Source organism: Nematolebias whitei, chromosome 15 (assembly GCF_014905685.2).
Source record: "Nematolebias whitei isolate Nwh7 chromosome 15, NemWhi1, whole genome shotgun sequence".
NCBI lineage: Eukaryota > Metazoa > Chordata > Actinopteri > Cyprinodontiformes > Rivulidae > Nematolebias > Nematolebias whitei.
The window spans coordinates 42316789-42336871 of record NC_056512.1 but is presented as its reverse complement, the minus strand read 5'-3'; the positions used below and the strand labels follow the sequence as shown (position 1 = coordinate 42336871).

General features: G+C 37.7%; 2 protein-coding genes and 3 non-coding genes across 5 annotated transcripts in view; 1 reads left to right on the top strand and 4 right to left on the bottom strand.

The window, feature by feature from the left end:
- Positions 1-286: 286 nt before the first annotated feature.
- Positions 287-358, bottom strand: trnac-gca. Its single transcript has one exon. It is a non-coding gene; the product is annotated as a tRNA-Cys (tRNA).
- Positions 359-3363: 3005 nt separating this feature from the next.
- Positions 3364-4216, bottom strand: LOC119421355 (migration and invasion enhancer 1-like). Its single transcript, XM_037688725.1, has 4 exons — positions 4093-4216; positions 3793-3890; positions 3562-3638; positions 3364-3465 (listed from the first exon to the last, which is right to left on the bottom strand). The coding sequence occupies exons 1-4, from the start codon at positions 4119-4121 to the stop codon at positions 3382-3384; spliced, it is 288 nt and encodes a 95-aa protein (XP_037544653.1). The 5' UTR covers positions 4122-4216; the 3' UTR covers positions 3364-3381.
- A 5254-nt stretch (positions 4217-9470) lies between these two features.
- Positions 9471-9542, bottom strand: trnac-gca. The gene has a single exon. It is a non-coding gene; the product is annotated as a tRNA-Cys (tRNA).
- Positions 9543-13046: 3504 nt separating this feature from the next.
- The window catches only part of kcnh6a (potassium voltage-gated channel, subfamily H (eag-related), member 6a), a 35993-nt gene continuing 28956 nt past the window's right edge, over positions 13047-20083 (bottom strand). Inside the window, exons 11-16 of the mRNA XM_037688724.1 lie at positions 19742-19935; positions 19500-19599; positions 19136-19414; positions 17547-17730; positions 16897-17098; positions 13047-13319 (exon numbers count right to left, since the gene is read on the bottom strand). Of these exons, the coding sequence (XP_037544652.1) occupies positions 13047-13319; positions 16897-17098; positions 17547-17730; positions 19136-19414; positions 19500-19599; positions 19742-19935 (1232 nt within the window). The remainder of the gene's footprint in view (positions 13320-16896; positions 17099-17546; positions 17731-19135; positions 19415-19499; positions 19600-19741; positions 19936-20083) is intronic.
- Positions 17433-17504, top strand: trnac-gca. Its single transcript has one exon. It is a non-coding gene; the product is annotated as a tRNA-Cys (tRNA).

Below are 20083 nucleotides of genomic sequence, written 5' to 3'. Positions count from 1 at the left end.
GATCAATTAGATGTTCCCTTCAATAATAAAAGTATCCAGGCTCTCATTCTGAGCAAGCATAAAGGCGACAGTAGAAAGGAAAAACTCCGTCATAAGGAAGAAACTTTTAGCAGAAACAGGCTCAGGACATCTGCTTCAACTGGCTGGGTTTAAGAGGAACAGATACACAATGGCAGGTCACATGTTAAGTTAGAAATCTTATCAATGTTGTGTTGAAGCTCTGTGATCCATCCTTTATAGTGTTTATTTTGACTATTAACTACATAAAAGTTGTCCCGTTTGATGAAGGGGGCACCCAGATTTGAACTGGGGAACTGTTGATCTGCAGTCAAATGCTCTACCACTGAGCTATACCCCCTGAATGACAACCGGCAGGTAAGTGTTTTGTTGTTGGCAATGTCCATCTCTGAATCATCAACTTGTTTTTCAATAAAAAATAAATGAAGTTTGATGAGTACCGTTAGTTGTTCCCTTCAACAATAAAAGTGTCTAAAAGAAAAGTGAAAGTCTAACAACTAATTTAAAAAGGAAGGTTTAGGTTTGGTTTAAAAGGTAAACACCGGAAACAGTGAATGAAATGATCTAATGTGTGAGATAGTTTTAATGTAGAAAAATCAACTGAACAGGGTTGGTCTGATCTTTAACGCTAAATTAATTAATGTTTTGTTTTATGTTTTGCAAGTCACACCTATGATCCATTGAGCATAACTCATTCATAAATAATGAAAACTATTCTCAATCCAGAAGAAGTAAGTGTTTGACTGGTAGTGTAGTGGTTGAGTGTGAGACATCTGATCAGGAGGTTCTGGGTTCAAGTCCAGGAGACTGAGAATATATTTTGTGCTGCTTCCACCAGGGGGTGCTGTTGTTTCACTTATTTATTGGACAACAAATGTAAAGTGTAGAATGCTAATATCAATAAAACACTAAAACTAATATTAAATAAATTAGTTAAGATGCAGAACAGTCTTAGCAGCACAGAGAAGCTCCTGCTCATGGATTTAAATCACCCGGCAGAATAATTTAAAGTTTATTCAGGAACTTTAACTGGCCTGTGGATCAGGGCTGTGTGAGAAGTTTCTTGTCTGTGCATCTGTTTCCCTTCCTGATTGAGGGGACTGGTTACATTTTAAGGGCTAAAAATAACATTAACACACAAACATTTCTCCATGTCTCCAGGTTTTGCTGCATCTTTATCACTGAGGCCTGAGATTCATGGCATCAGGCAGCTTTACGCACAGAAATGTGGCACACACGCAGAAGAGTTGAACCTTTAAAGATCTGAATGAAGCTTGCAGAAGTAATCAGTGGGGGCACGTCTACAATTAATTGACTTTTTGTGTCTATTTACGAGCTAGTTTTACAGCTAGTTGTCATTAACCAACACAAAAATAGCTCTACCTTGAGATTTACAGACACTGAGGTAATTATTGTAGAATAAGATTACTATCAGGGTTCGACTTGAGTCTACAACAAAAAAAATCTCTCGGTCATGAATGAAGATTTATACCTACAGAGTTAAGCTGTAGTTGTTTCTCTAAAACATATTCCTAATTTCTCCACTTTAAGTTTGTTGCAGACCTCCCCAAAGCAAAAACCAGTTTAAGACACAATGATGCGAGATTTGTCTCAAGGTTCAACTTTTGTATTTTCCACCTTGTGTGTTAATTGAAACACGTTTTCTGTTTTTAGTCCAGTACAGCACCCTTATAAAATTCCCAATTCTGGTACCGGTCACAGTAAAAGCCCGGTGGTTCTGTAGTTGAAACCAGTGGGAATTAATTTTCAGTTTTAGGGAGCAGTGATTATCTGCAGCTCCTTTAAGAACCAAACTCTTATTTGCACGTTTAAGAAATGTGAAATAAAAATGATCAGTTCATCGTATTCGTCTCTTCCTAATCTGGGAGGGGGTGCTTTAAATTTGAAGAATATCGTTTAAATTTTTAAAAAACCTAAATTTTCCATTTATTTAAAGGAGCCTCTGTGTTTTTCTAAGGATGCAAAGCTGAAGTGAATTTACAGATCCAGAATGTGATAAACACTTTGCATAAGAAATGTAAAAATCCATAACTAGATATTTCCCGTTCTGAAAATCCAAGAAGTCCAGTTCAGGAACATACTTTTGAATGAATAAAAGTTGAGATCATTTGAAATACAGAATTGTTTTAACACGTTAATGACCTTCCAGCTGTACAGTAGAGGAGCTCCATCCAAAGGAAGTAGTTAAGACTAAAGCAGAGTTGACATTTTGACACAGTCACATTTAGATTCAACAAAACACTCATTTAAAAGTTAAAAAAGGCTCAGACCACTTTTCTAAAAAAACAAAACAGACCAGTTTATGCAGACTATTTTAATACACCGTCACCTCCATGTGGGTTCATATGTATACATCTTGGAATCACCGTTGAGTTTTTTTTTATTATTAAAGATAAGTTTTATCCTCAACTTGAGATCACATGACATCAGGACAAGTGGCAACTGTTGTCACGACGGCTGCTAAGAGCAAACAGAACAGGTTCTGAGGGACCACAGCTAATTGGTGCTAGTCTTTATTGTCAAAGGGAGGACTAAACCCAGAGGAGCTTTTTGAAAACACCCAGGTAGAAACTGAAAATATGTACAAACACTGTACATCAGGTTCAGAATAAGCAGGGCGACAGCTGCTGAACTTATCATTTGCTTTATTCAAAGAAAGAAAAGTAAACAAATTGAAAGGATGTAGTAGATGAAAATGGCAAATCAGTGAAAGATGGTTCTCAGATGCAAAACCCCTGACGGCTCCAGTTTCAGTTACAGATATGCTTTAAACATAAAAAAATAATAATCTGAATAGTTTTAATTATACTTGGCAGAGCTAATGCCCCTGTATGCAAAGCAAGATATTAATGTTTAACCACAAATCATTACCAGCAGCACATTTTATCACGGCCCTCAAACATTACCGGTAGAGTTCCATATAGAAGTGTGTAGTCTATCGTTGCAACTAGTCTTTATGCCTTTTTAGTATCATTTTGCAATAAATTCAATAAACAATTACAGACAAACATAAAAAATGCCAGGCAATGAGGCGATATGGTAATATAGAACTCATCTGTGACAAACTCTCCCTATCGCTGTTCCCACACGAGATAGACTCCAGGAATGGATCCATCAAACCATAACCTACAAGATTTTCAGCTACGGTAATCATCGACAGCCCGAGGCGCCCGATGGGAGCAGAAAGAGGAGCCGGATGTCAGCAGACCTGCATCACAGGAAGCAGCCTGTGCTCAAAGATCTTCTCGGGAGCTCATTGTTGTTGTTGTTGTTGTTGTTGTTGTTGTTGTTGTTGTTGTTGTTGAGCTCTTCCTCAGAGATGCTGACAGCATGCAACTTCATTTACATGATGATGCACGGCGCCCGGCTCTTAGTGATCTTCTGCACAGGTTTCCCATTACTGGCATTCTGGACTGCTTCCAAGATCTGTAGCAGCACAAACAAAAACAAACGAAGAAGAAGATGGGAGCGGATGAACCAAATGCTTTGAAGCGTACATCACTTAGTGCGCATGCGTCTTACGTCATCCTCGTACGGGAAGCCACTTGTCTCGAGCTTGGAAAAGACGAGCTGCCCGTTGATTTCAATTTCAAAGCTGCCTAAAATCCAATCCAACAAACAAAAATATATAAATAATGAGAACGACATTTGTCTTGACAAACTGTTAAATAAACGTCCAGGGTATAGATTTGAAAACAAAACACCATCATCGACTCTTTAACTCAAAGTTCGTGTGTGACGGCTCATGCTCACCTGTTCGTCCCACAAAGCCCGACACTTCCGCCTCGGGAAACTCGGCCCGAATCACCTGGGCGAGCTCCCGAAAGCGGGGTTCGTATCCTCATCCACCACTGCGTCAAGATCAAGAGTAAAAACACACACGTAAAGAAAAACAGAAACGAAGCGTCAGACGAGTTAAAAGCAAAGTTTAGCTTAGCTTTCGCTAACGATGCTAACGGTAGCTATTCGAAAGTGTAAACCGAGACTCGCGGAAATATTCAAATAAATAAATAAGTATGGGCAAAATAAGAATGAGTACAGTAAAACACGTACCAGTATTCCACCCTAACCGTCACTCCCATTTTGCTGCTCTTCCAGACACTGGCCGCACAGTTAGCTTACGCCTTAAACGTCAGGACAACAGAGAGACGGGGCTTTTATTGTGAAACGTCGTGACGTTTGCGTAACATTTAGGTCGTACGCTCGCGTAAGGAACGTAGCTGCGCACAAACACGGAGCGTTACGGTAAAAAGTTATAAATGGTATGGTATAAATGGTATAAAGTTTATTCATTTAAAAAAGTACAAAACAATTCCATAACAATATAAAAAAAGTTACAAAATATTTAAAATGAAAGGCAGCAGAAAGAAGAAAAAAATCTTATTATATCTGCCCCTTTTTTCAAACAATTATTTCAATCATAATAATTTTCAAGTAACAGAACAAAATGAATAACTTTCTAATTTTTCTAAAAGTTCAGCACAAACCGACGCAAACTAGCAGCTTTAGTGCGCACTGTGAATTTTAAACTCTGCTCTGGAGAGGAAAAAATCCTCAAAGTCATAATTTTAAGATTATGAGTCAGAGTCAGAGTTTCTTTATTGTCATTCGCACCTCATGTGGTACATGTGGTGGAGCGAAATTATGTACACAAGGTCCCAGTTACATCCAACAATAAAATGTATAAGAAAAACAGTAATAAGATCTAAGATATGAACTAAGAAAAACATCAACTAAATATACACTAAGCACTCATAACATAAAACATTGAACATCAGCACAAACATGAACATGAGTCTGTGAGCAGATGTGCACGCATGAACACACCAACATTGATGTTTTATGAGACACTATCTCAAAATTATCACTTAGCATTTTACATTTTAATATACTTAAATTTATTCCACTAACTGATGAATTATTAGCAATTTATAATTATGACATATTGCTTAATAGCATATGAATTTTTATCTGACTAATGACATTTATAATTATGACTTAGAATCTCAAAATTTCAATTTAACATTTCAAACTTATCACTTAGCATCTAAATGTTAGCATCTTATTTATCATCTCAAAATTATGACTTTGGATCTCAAAATTATGAATTTTCATCTCAGATTACAAAAAAAATATGTCTTAAAAATGGCAAAGCAATTCAAAATAAATGACAACAGCAGCTCAGTGATTTGGACATTTTTCATCTGGGCCTTTCTTTTAAAGTTTTATTTTAATCTTGTGAGCACATTTAGACAGAATGAGCACCGTTAGATTCTTATTTCGAAAAACGTTTGTTCATTCATTCAGAAAATTTACGCTCCATTGCAAAAATCAGCAATTTAGCTTAAAATATCAGGGAAATGTCCTTATTTCTCATTAAATTAGCTTCAGTTAAAGGTAAATTTTAGGTCGTTACAGACAATAAACATACAAAACTACAAGATAAGCAAAGTTTCAGTATTAATTGTACGATATATCTGCGTAGCAAATATAGCATGTAAATTAAATCATTTGCAGCATTTGTCTTCATTTGCAACGACGTGTTTTTTTAAGTCAATAAAGTGTCACTGATGCCCCGAGGAGCTCTGAAGCGTTCGTGTCCGCAACTGTTTGTAAACTTGTAAGGCCTCATGCACAAAGAAAGCCACTCTTTTTTTGCATGATGCAGATCTCTGCAGCAGAAACACAAATTATGGAAACTTCCTCGATCCGTTGCTGCAGGAAGAGATCAGGTCACTTTGTCCTACAGGACACTGGTCCTAACAGGATGTGTCTCTTCTGTCTTGCATCGCACAGCCCCCCCTCTTACTGAGGGGAAATGTGACGATCATGCGGGTGGATGACCTGAATCAGCACCTCACATGGAGATCACAATTCCGAGAGGAGAGTTCCTCTGAAACTGAGACTCTTGTTCTTTCCTAAAAGCACAGTCTTCTTTTATCGAATTTCTCTCAAATAGGTATTAATAATTAGTACCTTATTGGCCGTGACATCAGCCGTGGCGTACAGAGTATGAAGAGAATGTAAGGAACACGGTGCACTTTATTTTGGAGGAAGCTTCGCTCTCTAATGCTTGCTGCACAATGTTTTCTAAAGTTTGCAGCTTTCTGAACAGCTCTCTGCTGTGGGTGGGTTGGTTAATTAGTTTCACGCTGAATGTTCCATTAAATATGTTTTGAGTTGGATGAGATTAAATAATAAGCCCCTGATCCTCCATCAAAGGAAGAATTATATTGGATTTCTCTTGCGCTTCAACCTTTTAGTTTTATTATTTCTGGGAAAACCCATGACGGCAGAACTCCTTGTCCTTGCCCACCATGACAAACGCAATGAGGGTTTGAAATTACCGTAAAATTTCAGATGTACGCTGACAGAGGAGCACAAGTCGTGGCTTTATTGCTTTCTGGTGGAGCTCCAAAGCTGGAGTACGACCCAGAAAATGTTTAATTATAACACGTCAGCTTTATTTTAAACCAAATCTCAAACCAAGACTGAAGGGAGACATTACTGCCCCTCCTTCTTAAAAGAAAAATTAAATAGTCCTTATAGAAATTATGCTTTGGACCTGTGACGGCCCTTATAGCAGCTGGTCACAGTTTTCAGGACTCCAAAGCCATTCCAAGTAAAAAGGCAGCCCTTTGTATGTATGTTCTCTTTTTTAACCACTGGTTCTGTGGACAGCTCAGTGGTTCCTCCTGTCTCATCCGATCATGTCTTTTCTCTTATTTTAATGGAAATTTAATGGAAATTTAAGGCCTTCAGGAGGTTCGTCATGAGCTTCACATAATTCAGTTCAATCGCAGTATTAACAAGAAGAAAAATACAATAAACAGTGAAATGTGTCACATTTTGTTTCTAACACTGAACTGGGTTTTGTTTTTACAACATCTCATTTAGAATATCAAAGTTCCTGCTCAACAATCCAGGTAAAGAATTCAACAATGTTCAGTCAGGTCATCTGGACGTTTTTTTTGTTTTGTTGTTGAGACGTTTCATCCTTCATCCAAAGGACTTCATCAGTCTGTAGTGATACACGTGAGGTACGTGTCACTTGTTGTATGACAAATATATGTGTTATATATATGCATACAATATTCACGAGTTCTTCATTTTTCTGACTGTAAATGCCGTGCATTGAATTTAACAGAAATGTGAACGAGAGACGTTATTTATCTTTGACCCATCAAATGAATGGAATCATTTATTTTCAAAATCAAAGTTTAACATCAAACATTTACATTAATTTGGCATAATATGAAAATAATAACAGACAGTTTCACAGAAAATGAACTTCAAATCACTCGGCGGTGATTTGAGGACTTTGCTTCAGACATTTCTAAAAATATCTGTACTGTTTTATGAGAGAGAAGAGTTTAAGATTAAATTGAGATTTATCTTACAGAGGAAATGTGTGAGGGAATTTAATCTGTTTGACCAGAAGTTGCACGCTCCGTCAGATCTCCAGCCTGTCCACGGTACACTTTAGTCGAAGAAGAGGCCGTTACCTGATTGATGATAGATCAGCTCAGTAAGAATCCTTTTTCAACTGATATCAGCGTCTCCGTTGAAAACAGCTAAAATCCTCGAAGAGTCGTGCGTGGTTAGTTCAAAACAGAATTATAATCCCAAAACCTCTGGATTCTTCATTGCTCTGAAACTTTCAGAACCGGCTGCACTCTCAATCTGCTCATTCTGTTGGACTATCGGACCTGTTGTCAGCTCTCAATCCAACATCTCTCAGAACTCTCAATCTCTTGGAATTCTGGAATTCATAATTCTCTATTCTCTCTTGAACTGAGAAATTGCCACATTTTATTTGGGTCGACTTCCTGTTCAATTTAGAGCTTTCTGATTCGTGGAAGGACCAGAAAGAGGAGTGGTTTTTGACGTAAGGTGTTTATCAACAGTCGAGGTCAGAGAATGAAACTTGTTTAACATACAGAAAAGATTATTGCAGAAGCAGCAGACTTTTTGGAGTCTACTCTTAGTAATCTTCTGAAAAAGTTTAAACATGACATTTCTTCTTCAGTAAACATTTTAGTTGACCGAAGACCAACCTTTCACATACTTACGACAGCTTGCTCATTTCAGACCGAAAATCAAGAAAGGCATATTCAGGTGATTTCTTCTCTGAATGAGGAACAAAAATCATTACTTACTGTTTATGTAAAATAAAAATTAGTAGTTCTTTTCAACCTGTAAAGCATTGAGTGAACTAACACAATTTGATTATCAAAACATTTGTAAGACAGTAATGATTATAAAGAATTGTCTTTTCTGCTTGATTAATTCAAGAAAGAAAGTTCATCAGATGGTTCAGACTTATTCAGATCAATGAAAATAACAGTCTCTGTCCATCTGGTAGATTTGAGGTCATCTGGTTCACTACAAGTCCAAGGAGCCACAACAAAAAGAGTCCCACAAGCAGCACGTTTTGACTTTGTCCTTTGATTTATTGGTTTGTCATGAGCAGGGGTCTTGAAACTTTACAATCAAAAGAGTCATTTTTACACCTTTATTCACTAAATTAAACGTATTCAGAGCCGCAACAACTTGCTACAACTGTGATTATCAACTAGTGGCCCATGGGCCACTTTAGTTTTGTTGGAGGAGACTTTTGTGGCCAGTAGCGGTGACATTATAACGATAAAAATATCTAATGGTTTTTAACATTTATTGATATTTCTAAGACTAATGAAAAGACCAGATTCTTGTAAAGAGGGAGAAAATAGTTAAAACAAACAAACTATGAGCTGCAGATCTATATATCTTTTTTAAATTGTGGAAAAAATAAGTCAAAGTCAAAGTGAGTATTTGCAAAATAAAAGAAAACAGCTAAAACTATTATTTTTGTTGTTTGTATGACAACCAATCACATTCAGTTTTCTGTTAGTTTTGGTCAAAGCTTGAAAGAGCCGCTGCGGAGGGACCAAAGAGCTGCTCCAGAGCCGCAGATTGCAGAACCCTGGTCATGACCGTTGGATAAATAAATATATTTTCATTATACTCAAATAAGCCACACTGAGGACACAAGAAGATTTTAAACTGGTTTTACTTGCAATGACTTATTGAAAACAGACTACAGATATTCACTGCACGGATCATGTCACTGAATGAGCATCGAACATTTTGCTGCAGACTGTCATCCAGCAGAGTCCAGACTTATAAGCAGCTGCAGTCGGATCCATGGATGTCGGCTGGTCGACCTCCAGCTGGAGGTAAGAGAACGTTTTGGGCATGTTCTCAAGGCGTCAACACCAGTGAGCGAGTCGGCGAGCTGGCCTTCAGGCCAAGAGAAGAGAACGTTTTGTGCACAGAAAGATGTTCTCAGCTATAATAAATAGATTCATTATGGAAATTCTCAAACAATGACTTGTGTTTTGTTATTTAACAAGTAAATTACATCATGTTTTGGAGGCATAAATGTACATAGGGGGCACCAGGATTTGAACCAGGGACCTCTTGATCTGCAGTCAAATGCTCTACCACTGAGCTATACCCCCTGACAGATGTGTAGTGAGTCATTACACAGCAGTGGTTCTGTCCATGTCTGTGGATTTGTGAGTTGTGTTAGTAAAATATCTCATGGACCACTGGACATATTTTAAGAAAACTTTTACCTTAGCCAACCCCAAAATGGTTTTATTCCAGTCAGTTTTACAGATACTGAGCTCAAATTTAGCGTGGTGTTAGCTGAGAGTCTTCCTTCACACATACTTTAAATGCTATACTTTTTTTTTTAATGTGTCATTTTTGCGTATTACAGCATGACTTGTATTGAATTGTCGATTGCGTTCATTTGGCATCTCTGGGTTTTGTTAGATTTACACACAAAAAAAACCCACTCCAGTAAATAACTCTGTGTCTTTATTCTAAAAAAACTGAGATACAGAACATGAACTTGTGCTTCAACAAACAGCGTACAGAATCATAAATGCTTGTAAACTCGTTACATTCGCCCCATTCGCTTGTCACCCAGTGCATGTTGGAAAACTGGAGCGCTTCTTCACTTCAGCACATTCAGGTAAACACCTCAGGTGGCCTGCTATGGGGTGCCGTTTGTAAAGTTACAGTCAAAAATTAACAGCAATACTTTGGCAATGTTTTTGTTTATTTGGCCTTTTCTAATAATTTTTTTTCCATTTCATATTTTCACCATGTTATTCATACATAGTTCCCAACTAAATATTTAATTTATAAGCTAAATACTTAACTTGCAAGTTAAATATTTAGTTAGTAAACTAAACCATTAATGACAATCAGGTGTGTCGGAGCACAGAAACAACTAAAACCTGCAGGATGGTGTTCCTCAAAGTTAAATATTTAGCTAGTAAACTAAATATTTAGGTGTAAATTAAACATTTAATTTCCAAACTAAATATTTATTATTAAAACTAAACATTTAATTTCCAAACTAAATATTTATTGTCCCAGCTAAATATTTAAATTCCAAACAAAACATTTAATTTCTAAGCTAAACATTAAATTTCCAAAATAAATATTTAATTTGCTAACGAAATATTTAACTCTGACCTAAAAATTTAACTTGGACCTTGCAAATTAAATATTTAGCTCAGAGTTAAATATTTAGTTAGCAAATTAAATATTTAGTTTAGGAATTAAATGTTTAGCTTAGAAATTAAATGTTTATAGTTTGGAAATAAAATATTTAGCTTGGACAATAAATATTTAGTTTGGGAATTAAGTGTTTAGTTGTGAAAATAAATATTTAGCTTGGAAAATAAATGTTTAATTTACACCTAAATATTTAACTTGCAAGTTAAGTATTTAGTTTAACTAAGTGTTTAGCTTGTAAATTAAATATTTAGTTGGGAACTATGACATTTATAAATGTATGAATAACATGAAGAAAATATGACTGAAAAAAAAAAACCTATTTTTTTCTTATTAAAGGATCAATAAACCAAAATATTGCTGTTAATTTTTGACTGTGTAACTTTACAAACGGCACCCCATAGCCTTCATTATATCCCGTTTTAACAAACAGATGGTACAACTCGGAGCTGCACGGCACAGATAAACACAAACAAAAGATCTGTCATGACTGAAACCACCAGTGAATCCACAGAAACTGTGACGTTTGATCACTTCTTCCTGATGAAACGACACGCTCAGCACACGCTGCTGATTCACGTCAGAGTGTCACAAGAAAAGTGAGATGAAAGCTCCTTTGTTGCTCTGCCAAGCTTTCAACCTTCATCCTCCCCAGAGTCACACAGTTTATTTTATTTCATCAAACCCCACAGTAACACTGAATCTAAGTTTTTACAACTCCAGCTCAAAAGAAAAGTTGGGACATTGTGCCAAATGTCAATAAAACAGAATGTAGCAATGTGAAAAAAATCATAAATCTTAATCACAGTGGAGCATCCAATGAAACGGTACCATAGAAAACCAAGGCAATTTGAATTTGACGGCATCGACACACGACAAAAATTTGTTCCACAACAACCATCTGCAAATGTCCAGAACCTGAAGAGACCAGCTGTCTGTTGTCCCTTCCTGGTTTCAAGGATTTGAGCTGTTCAACAGTGCTGGGTCTGCTTTGTTGGATCGGATCAGATGTTACCACCATAGTTCCCAACCCTAATCCTTGAGGAACACCATCCTGCATGTCTTAGTTGTTTACCTGCTCCAACACGCCGGATTCAGTGATTTAATTACTTCCTCATGTTCTGCAGAAGCTTGTTGAACACCCATTAATGAAAATCAGGCGTGTTGGAGCAGAGAAACAACTAAAACCTGCAGGATGGTGTTCCTCAAGGACCAGGGTTGGGAACCCCTGCTGTTCATGGTAGAGACACTAATGCACCCCTATACCATCAGAGAGGCAGGCTTTTGACCTGTGCGCTGATAAACAGGCAGGATGGTCCCTCTCCTTTTTAGTATGAGGGATGTGGTGTTTGCGGTTACCAAAAATAATTTAAAATTTGGACTTGACTGACCTCAGAACAGTTTTTCACTTCGCCTCAGGTCATTTTAAACGACCTTTGTCCAGGAGCAGACAGCTGTGTTTCTGGATGGTGCTCACTTATGGCTTCCTGAAGGGCTTTTGCTGATTTTATGACCTTTAGACGTTGGTACATTCAAAGCCTTTTAGACTTTCGTTTGAGCAGCATTATTCTGAAATCATTTAACTATTTTCAGAGTTTTTCACAGACTGGTGAACCTCCGCCCATCTTTACTTCTGATAAATTCAGCCTCTCTAAAATGCTCTTTACTCACAACTCTTACCAGTTTAATCAGTTACAAAATGCTCCTCCAGCTGTTTCTTACTTGACTTTTACTGCCTCTGTTGCACTTTTCAACCTTTTTGAGATGCGTTGCCTTCAAGTTCAAAGTCACCTTATTATTTAAAAAATATATAATTTCATTCTTTCAACATTTATTACATTTCCAATGTTTCATTGTGAACAAAATATGGGTTCATGAGATTTGCAAATCACTGCGTTCCATTTTAATTACATTTTACACAATGCACTAATTGTTTGTTCGGAATTGGGGCCGTGTCTTTACGAGAGGCGCGGTACTTTATGCAACCAGCGCCTCTTCGACTATAAAAAAATATTTTAAATTCCAAATCATTGCACTTCTTTTTTCACAAGCTTAAATGTGCATTTCTTATTATATAAAAAAAGTGAATGCAGATATATATTTTAAACATATTAGCTTTAATTTATTCTCTGTTTACTGAAACCTGAGTATGGGATGTGTAGCTTTCAGAACCAGTGGTTGATTTTACGTCGCTGGCTTTGACAACTTTTTCGACCCTGCAGGCAGGAATAATCTCTTCATTGCACAGAACCCTGAAGGAACGCTGCTGTTAAACAACAACACACAAAAAAAAAATAAACCAGGAGGCACTCTGAGCTCTCTGTGACGCCGAAAGCGCGACATCCCTCGCTCTACAGCAGCGTCTCGGCAGGTTGTAGAGGGAGGAGAATGAATCAATCTGCACAACTATGGCTTTTTTAAAAACAGTCGTCCTAGCTGCTGGGCAGGATGGGGTCAGAGACGTGCCTTTGGATCTCCTGCAGGTCTGTGGAGGTCTCCAGATGGTCAGGGAGGGAGGGGAAGCGCTGGCTCCCACTTAGCAGTCCAGGAGGTTCTTCAGCATTAGGGGACAGCAGCTGAGGGGAAGGGACGTCCGCAGAGATCGGATGGGGACGGTCCACCTCTGGAGACATGGTGTCATCTGTCAGCTGGACACCGCTGGACAGGGAGTCTTTGGACTTGTGCCGAAAATCAGAGTCTGGACTCTGAAAATGCAAAATAGGTGAATTAGACCAGGCATAAACAAACCTCCAATCTTTCTGACTACCGTACTTTTTGGCCAATAAGTCGCAGCTATTTTGCATAATTTATATTCCCTGCACTGAAACAACTTTTTATGTTTTTTCCCCGATATTTATAAACCAATTTTTGGCTGCGATATGACCGTTTTGGTATGGTGTGGTATGGTATGAAGTTTATTCATTTTAAAAAAAGTACAAAACAATTCCATAACAATATATAAAAAAGATACAAAAAAATTTAAAATGAAAGGCAGCAGAAAGAAGAAAAAATCTTATTATATCTGCCCCTTTTTTCAAACAATTATTTCAGACATAATAATTTTCAAGTAACAGAACAAAATGAATAACTCTTTCTAATTTTTCTAATTCTAATACAAAACACACACTAAGCTACTTCATATATATTTTTTTTAACAATTCAGCTTTGATCTTTTTCTTAAATGTGCACATTGACTTGGCATTTTTCACATCACTCTCTAGAACATTCCACAATCCAACTCCTTGGATTGAGGTAGACCTTCCCTTCAGACTAGTTCTGAATTTTGGTTTGACAAATATCTCTATCCCCTTAAGATTGTAGCAACTTTGTCTTTTAATAAAATTTCTTTGGATATTTAATGGTAATGTGTTATTTTGAGCCCTATACATAACTGATAAAATACTATAATCTACCAAATCATGGAACTTCAATAAGTTCAGTTGATAAAATAATGTGCTTGATGGGTGACTGTAATGCTTTCTGGTGATAATTCTTACAGCTCTTTTCTGTAAGATAAAAATAGGTTTTGTAAATGTTTTACACGCTTTCCCCCAAACATCAATGCAATAGATTAAATGTGGAACAATGATTGTGTTATACAACATGTACAGAGCTTTATCATTTAATAATTCCCTGACTTTGTATAGTACTGCAATAGATTTAGATATTTTTGTTCTTACAGAATTTATGTGATTTTTCCATGTTAGCTGTTCATCAATGATTACACCCAAAAATTTCATCTCATTAACTCTACAAATCTCAACACCCTCAATTTTAAATGGATCGTCAACAGTTTTCTTTTTGTTACTAAATATCATGTATTTAGTTTTATCTAAATTTAATGATAATTTATTAATTTTAAACCAAGTTTGTATTTTATCAAATTCTGTCTTCATCAGTTCCAACATCCGTTCTACATCTTTTCCCAAACAAAAAAATGTGGTGTCATCTGCAAAAAGGACACATTTGAGGAGTCCTGATACATTCACTAAGTCATTCACATATAAAATAAATAACTTTGGTCCAAGTACAGAGCCTTGAGGAACTCCACAAGTGATATTGCACAGGTCAGATCTTACACCATTTATTTGTACAAACTGTTTCCTATCTTTTAAATAGCTAGATACCCAGTGTAATGCTGGTCCTCTTATACCATATTTATTTAATTTTTCAAGGAGAATAGCGTGGTCAATAGTATCGAATGCTTTTTTTAAATCAACAAAAATACTAACACAATACTGTTTTTGATCGACAGCAGTAGTTATTTGTTCCATTATTTCCATGAGAGCCATTGATGTAGAGTTTTTTGCTCTAAACCCATACTGACTGTTACTTAGAATGTTTTGTTTAGTAATAAATTTATCTAATCTGGTCACAAACAGTTTTTCTAGAATTTTTGAGAATTGTGGTAATAAGGATATTGGTCTATAATTATTGAACACACATTTATCACCATTTTTAAAGAGAGGAACTACCTTAGCTACTTTCATATTGTCTGGAAATATTCCTTTTGAAAATGATAAATTACAAATATATGTAAACGGCTCGATAACATAACTCATTATGTCCTTTACAAACATCATATCCATGTCCACCCAGTCTTTTGATCTCTTATCTGTAAGATTTTTTACTACATTCATTATTTCTTCTTTGTCAGTTCCATTAAGAAAAATACTGTTGTCACAACCTATAACTGAATGGTTCACATTATTGTCTACTTTTGGTATTTTAGCTGCAAGGCTTGATCCAATGTTCACAAAATGACGATTAAATCCATTTACAATTTCATTTTCATCATGGATTTCATCGTCATCTTTCAAAAAATATTGTGAAATACCTGTTTTTGCTTTATGACTTTTCAGAACACTATTTATTATTTGCCATGTTGCTTTCATATCACCATTGCTTTTATTTAATAAATCACTATAATATTCCTTCTTGTGTTTCCTTATAATCGCTACTAATTTATTTTTATACTTCTTATATTTCTCTTCAGCCTCTTGTGTTCTCAATTTCAAGAAACGTGTATACAAATAATTCTTTTTTTTTTTACAAGCATTTCTCAACCCTTTCGTCATCCATGGTTGGTCAACAACATTTCTCTTTGTACAATTATTTTGCACACAATTCTTTTCATACAGAGCTCCTAAAATATTCATAAACTCATCATATGATCTGTTCACATCATCAACATACACGTCTTTCCAGCTTTGTTTATGTAAATCATCTTTTAATTTGTCCATTGCTTTTTTTGATGTGTTTATTGTTTTTTCCTTAATTGTAATTTCTTTTGTAATGCTTTGATCATTTTTATAAATCATGAAAACTGGTAAGTGATCACTCAAATCACTCGTTAAAATACCTCCAATCACATCCCCATTTGTTACATTTGTGAAAATATTATCGATTATTGTAGCACTATGAGTTGTAATTCTTGTTGGTTTTGATATTAACGGATAAAGATTTAAACTATACAATGAATTTGTAAATGTACTGATGTTATTTGAATCTGTTTTATTTCCCAGGTCAATATTAAAGTCTCCACACAAAAAAATGTTTTTATTAAAACTCTTGTCCAATAGTTGTACCATTTTATCAGTGAATATTTCTATATTTGATCCATGTTTTCATTTATTCTGACATGGAAAATATTGAACACTACCATTTTCAGACACTAGGTGGCACTCTAGCAGTATGGCATGCAGTTGTGTCAGGTAAAATTGGCTATTAATGACACAATCGGCTTGCCACAGCCTGCCACATACGTCCAGCTCGCCTGCAGCAACCGTCAAATCAGCTTCATTTCGCTGCTCCGCCCCGGTGAAATGCAGCTGATTTGACCGTCAAAGTATATTTATTAAGGAAAAATTAGACTGAGACACACATTTGCTATAATGTCAAGCAAACAAATAATTGCTTTTAAGTGTTAATCTTGTTAAATTCTTGTTAAAGTCCTGTGCACGCTCTCGCGACCGCCATTTGGCAGCCAATCAATTTTTGGCTCAACACATGTCCACATTTCCGGGCTGTCAGCGGTGACAAGCCATAAATGTGACTTATATGACAAAGCGAGGTATTTATGTATTTTTCCACTTCATTAGACATATTTGGACTGATGCGACTAATAGGGTGGTGCAACGTGTACGGCGGAAAATATGGTAATTAGAAACTTTAACTTCCCGATCCTGTTTTCTTTAATCTGCACCAGCAACATCTACAAAACTGCAAATACCAGTTAAATGTAAGCAGCAAACAGCCTTAGTATAAAATCCGTCCTGGTACCAGTAGCAGTGAGGCAGAGCCGTCGGTCTGTAGCGGCTGGACTGGGGGGACGGTGTGGATCGTGGGGGCTCCTGTGCTGTACAGTGAGGTGGGGTGAGGCAGGCTGGGGGACAGAGAGCTGTAGGCTGGAGGAACCGGGGCCATTTGCCTCTGGAGCAGCTGCAGGATCACATTGATGTCTGCGGTCATGCGGGTCTCCAGCCTAGACAGGAAGTAAGGAAACAGAATTTCTAATTAACGCTAATTATAGGAGCCCACTGGGTGTCACCACAAAATCTCTTTATTTTATTCTTACAATGTAAAGAGCAAACAAGAGTTTAGAAGGAGGCACGTTAGACTTTAGTCATTGTTGTCGGTCTTATCTTTGACCCTTTTTTTTTAAATAGTTTTCCCTTCCAGCTCTTTTTTCTTTCTTTCAAACTGTGAAAAGGCTCCGCTGGAAATTTACTGATAAACCCCACAGGGAGGAGCTGTGATCAGGACACAGACACGTGGCCGCAACAGGAAGATCAACCGTGTGCTGCTATCTCAGTGTAGGGGGTATAGCTCAGTGGTAGAGCATTTGACTGCAGATCAAGAGGTCCCTGGTTCAAATCCGGGTGCCCCCTCAGAACATTTATGCTTCTGAAATGAGATGAAATTTAATTTACCTGTTCAGTTGTGACTGCAGGAGCTCTAGTCTAGATTCTAATTCTCTGGGCCGGTCCTCAGCGAACACATGAGGCTGAAAGCTCGTCCTCGCTGTGGACGTTTGTCTCTGGTTGTCCGACAGCTGACTGGACCTGCGGTCCGTCCAGTAGCTGTACAGGCCCGGCATGCTGAGAGGAGCCGCTGCTGCAAGAAAAAATTTAAACGTAAAGATGGAAGCCCATCAAATATTGTTTTTAATCAACTAACTTCCTCCATTTTTGTCTTATTTAGCTTCTTTTAGTTTTTTATTCCTGCTACTTTTAGCTTGTAGTTAGCATTTTGCTACTTTTAGTTACACTTCTGTTTGTCTTTAGCGTTTACCTTCTGTTCTGCATGTTTTGGCTTGTAGCAAGCCTTATTTAGCATTGCTACATTTATCTTGCAGCTAGCCTTTTTCTACTTTTAGCTAACAGTTTGCTACCTTTAGCTAGCACATTGCTGCTTTTATCTTGTAGGTAGTCTTTTGCTATTTGTAGCCTATAGTTAGTCTTTTACTACATTTAAGTTTTAGCCACACCTTTGCAAATCTTTAAACCAGCCTTTTGCTACTTTTAGGCAGCCTTTTGTAGCTGTTTTTAGCTACGTTTACATTTTAGCCAATGTCTGACACATGATTCAACTAGCATTTTGCCATTCTTAGCTTTAAGCTAGCGTTTTGCCTTTAATTTTTAGTTACCGTATTTTTCGCTGTATAAGTCGCACATTTTTGCATAAATTGGCAAGTTCTGCAACTTATACACCAAAACGACTAATATACATTTTCCCCCATATTTACAATATAACCCAATTTTTGGCTTTTATCTGATGATTTCATTCATTCTGACATGGAAAATATTGAACACTATGATTTTCAGCCGCTAGAGGGCCTTTGAGTAATATGGCAAGTGTCTCATGAGACACTTGTCTTGCCATACAGAGCCACCATCGTCTCGCTCTGGAACGCCTGGAGCAAACGTCAAATCAGCTGCATTTCACTGCGTCGCCCAGGTGAAACGCAGCTGATTTGACCATTAAAGGACATTTATTAAGGAAAAGTTCAACTGAGGCACACCTTTCCTATAATGTCAAGCAAACAAATAATTGTTTTTAAGTATTAATCTTGTTAAACTCTTGTTAAAGTCCTCCCGTGCACGCTCCCGCGGCCGCCATTTGGCAGCCAATCGATTTTTGGCACACCGGCCCACGTTTTCGGGTTGTCAGCGGTGACGCATAATAGATGCGACTTAATGGCGAAGCGAGGTATTTATCTTTTTCCCCATTTCATTAGACATATTTGGACTGATGCGACTTATACGGCAGAAAGTACGGTAGGTTTTTTTTTTTTTGTTCTTTTCAATTGTTTGGCAACTTTAGCATGTAGCTGATGTTTTCTTTCAACACATCTCTTCTAGTTTGAAATCAGATAATCAAAATTCACACGTTTTTGTTGGTTACAGCTGACAACTGTGATTTTTGAAGAAAAAAGAAGCACTTTTTAAATATTTCACGACTATAGTGACTATCATGGACTCGGAGCAGACACGATAAAAGCAGCGCTGGTAGATTTGACCTGAATATGGAGGACCCCCAAGCTCTACAGACTGTCCCACTCCGGCTGAGGGTCCGCTGTGAGGCGGGAGGCTGACCACCGCAGGCTGGTAGTCTCTGCTGTCGCCTCCATGAACGTACAGCTCTTTCTTGTTGTGCTGCACAGGTTTGAGTTCCTCATCGCTGGACTGAGAACAACTGCTGCAGAGATCCTCCCAGTGGGATCCTGCCCCGGCGCTTCGGTGATGGTTGGCCATCGAACAGGACCGGTCAGGGTAAGAATCCTCGTGATCCATTCCGTCTGGACAGACAAAGTGAGAGGACGGAGGTGGTAAAACATGACGCAGGTGCAGAAACTTGAGCAAAAACCTTTGCTCCTCGCTCACCTGGTCTGTTCCGACGACGCAGGGAGCCTCTGCGATGCCTTGTCGGACGGCAGCCACATTCAGAGTTCCTGCTTGGGGTTGTCTGGTTTATTCTATCTGCCTGATACATATTAGTTTCAGTGATTCAAATATACAAAACGGATCTTTTGTCAATTAAATCAACCCATGAAGTTCGTGAGAAAGGAGGCGTTTCATTCTGTATCTGGATGCTTGGAGTAACGCCGCCCCCTGGTGGCACTCACATCTCTCAAATTGAAGGTAATCTCCAAGTTGCTCCAGAACAAGTCTGCGAAGTCGGGATACATGTCGAGGACCTCCAGCAGGTCGTCCCGCAGGATCTTGTGGAGGTCACAGTAAGTCAGAGCTCTGACGTCGGCGCTAGATTTCCCCGGCCTCACGTACAGGCCGTTAGGTTCCCCGAAGATGTCGTTCTTTCCTACAGAAAGCGCAACACAAGCAGCATCTCTCTTGAGAGTAGAGCTTTAATAAATGTAAAAAGAGTGCACGGAGGTATTGATGACTCAGCTGTGATCAGCTGCAGCTCGACGGCTCAGAACAAATCGGCCGCCCTCACACACACGGCT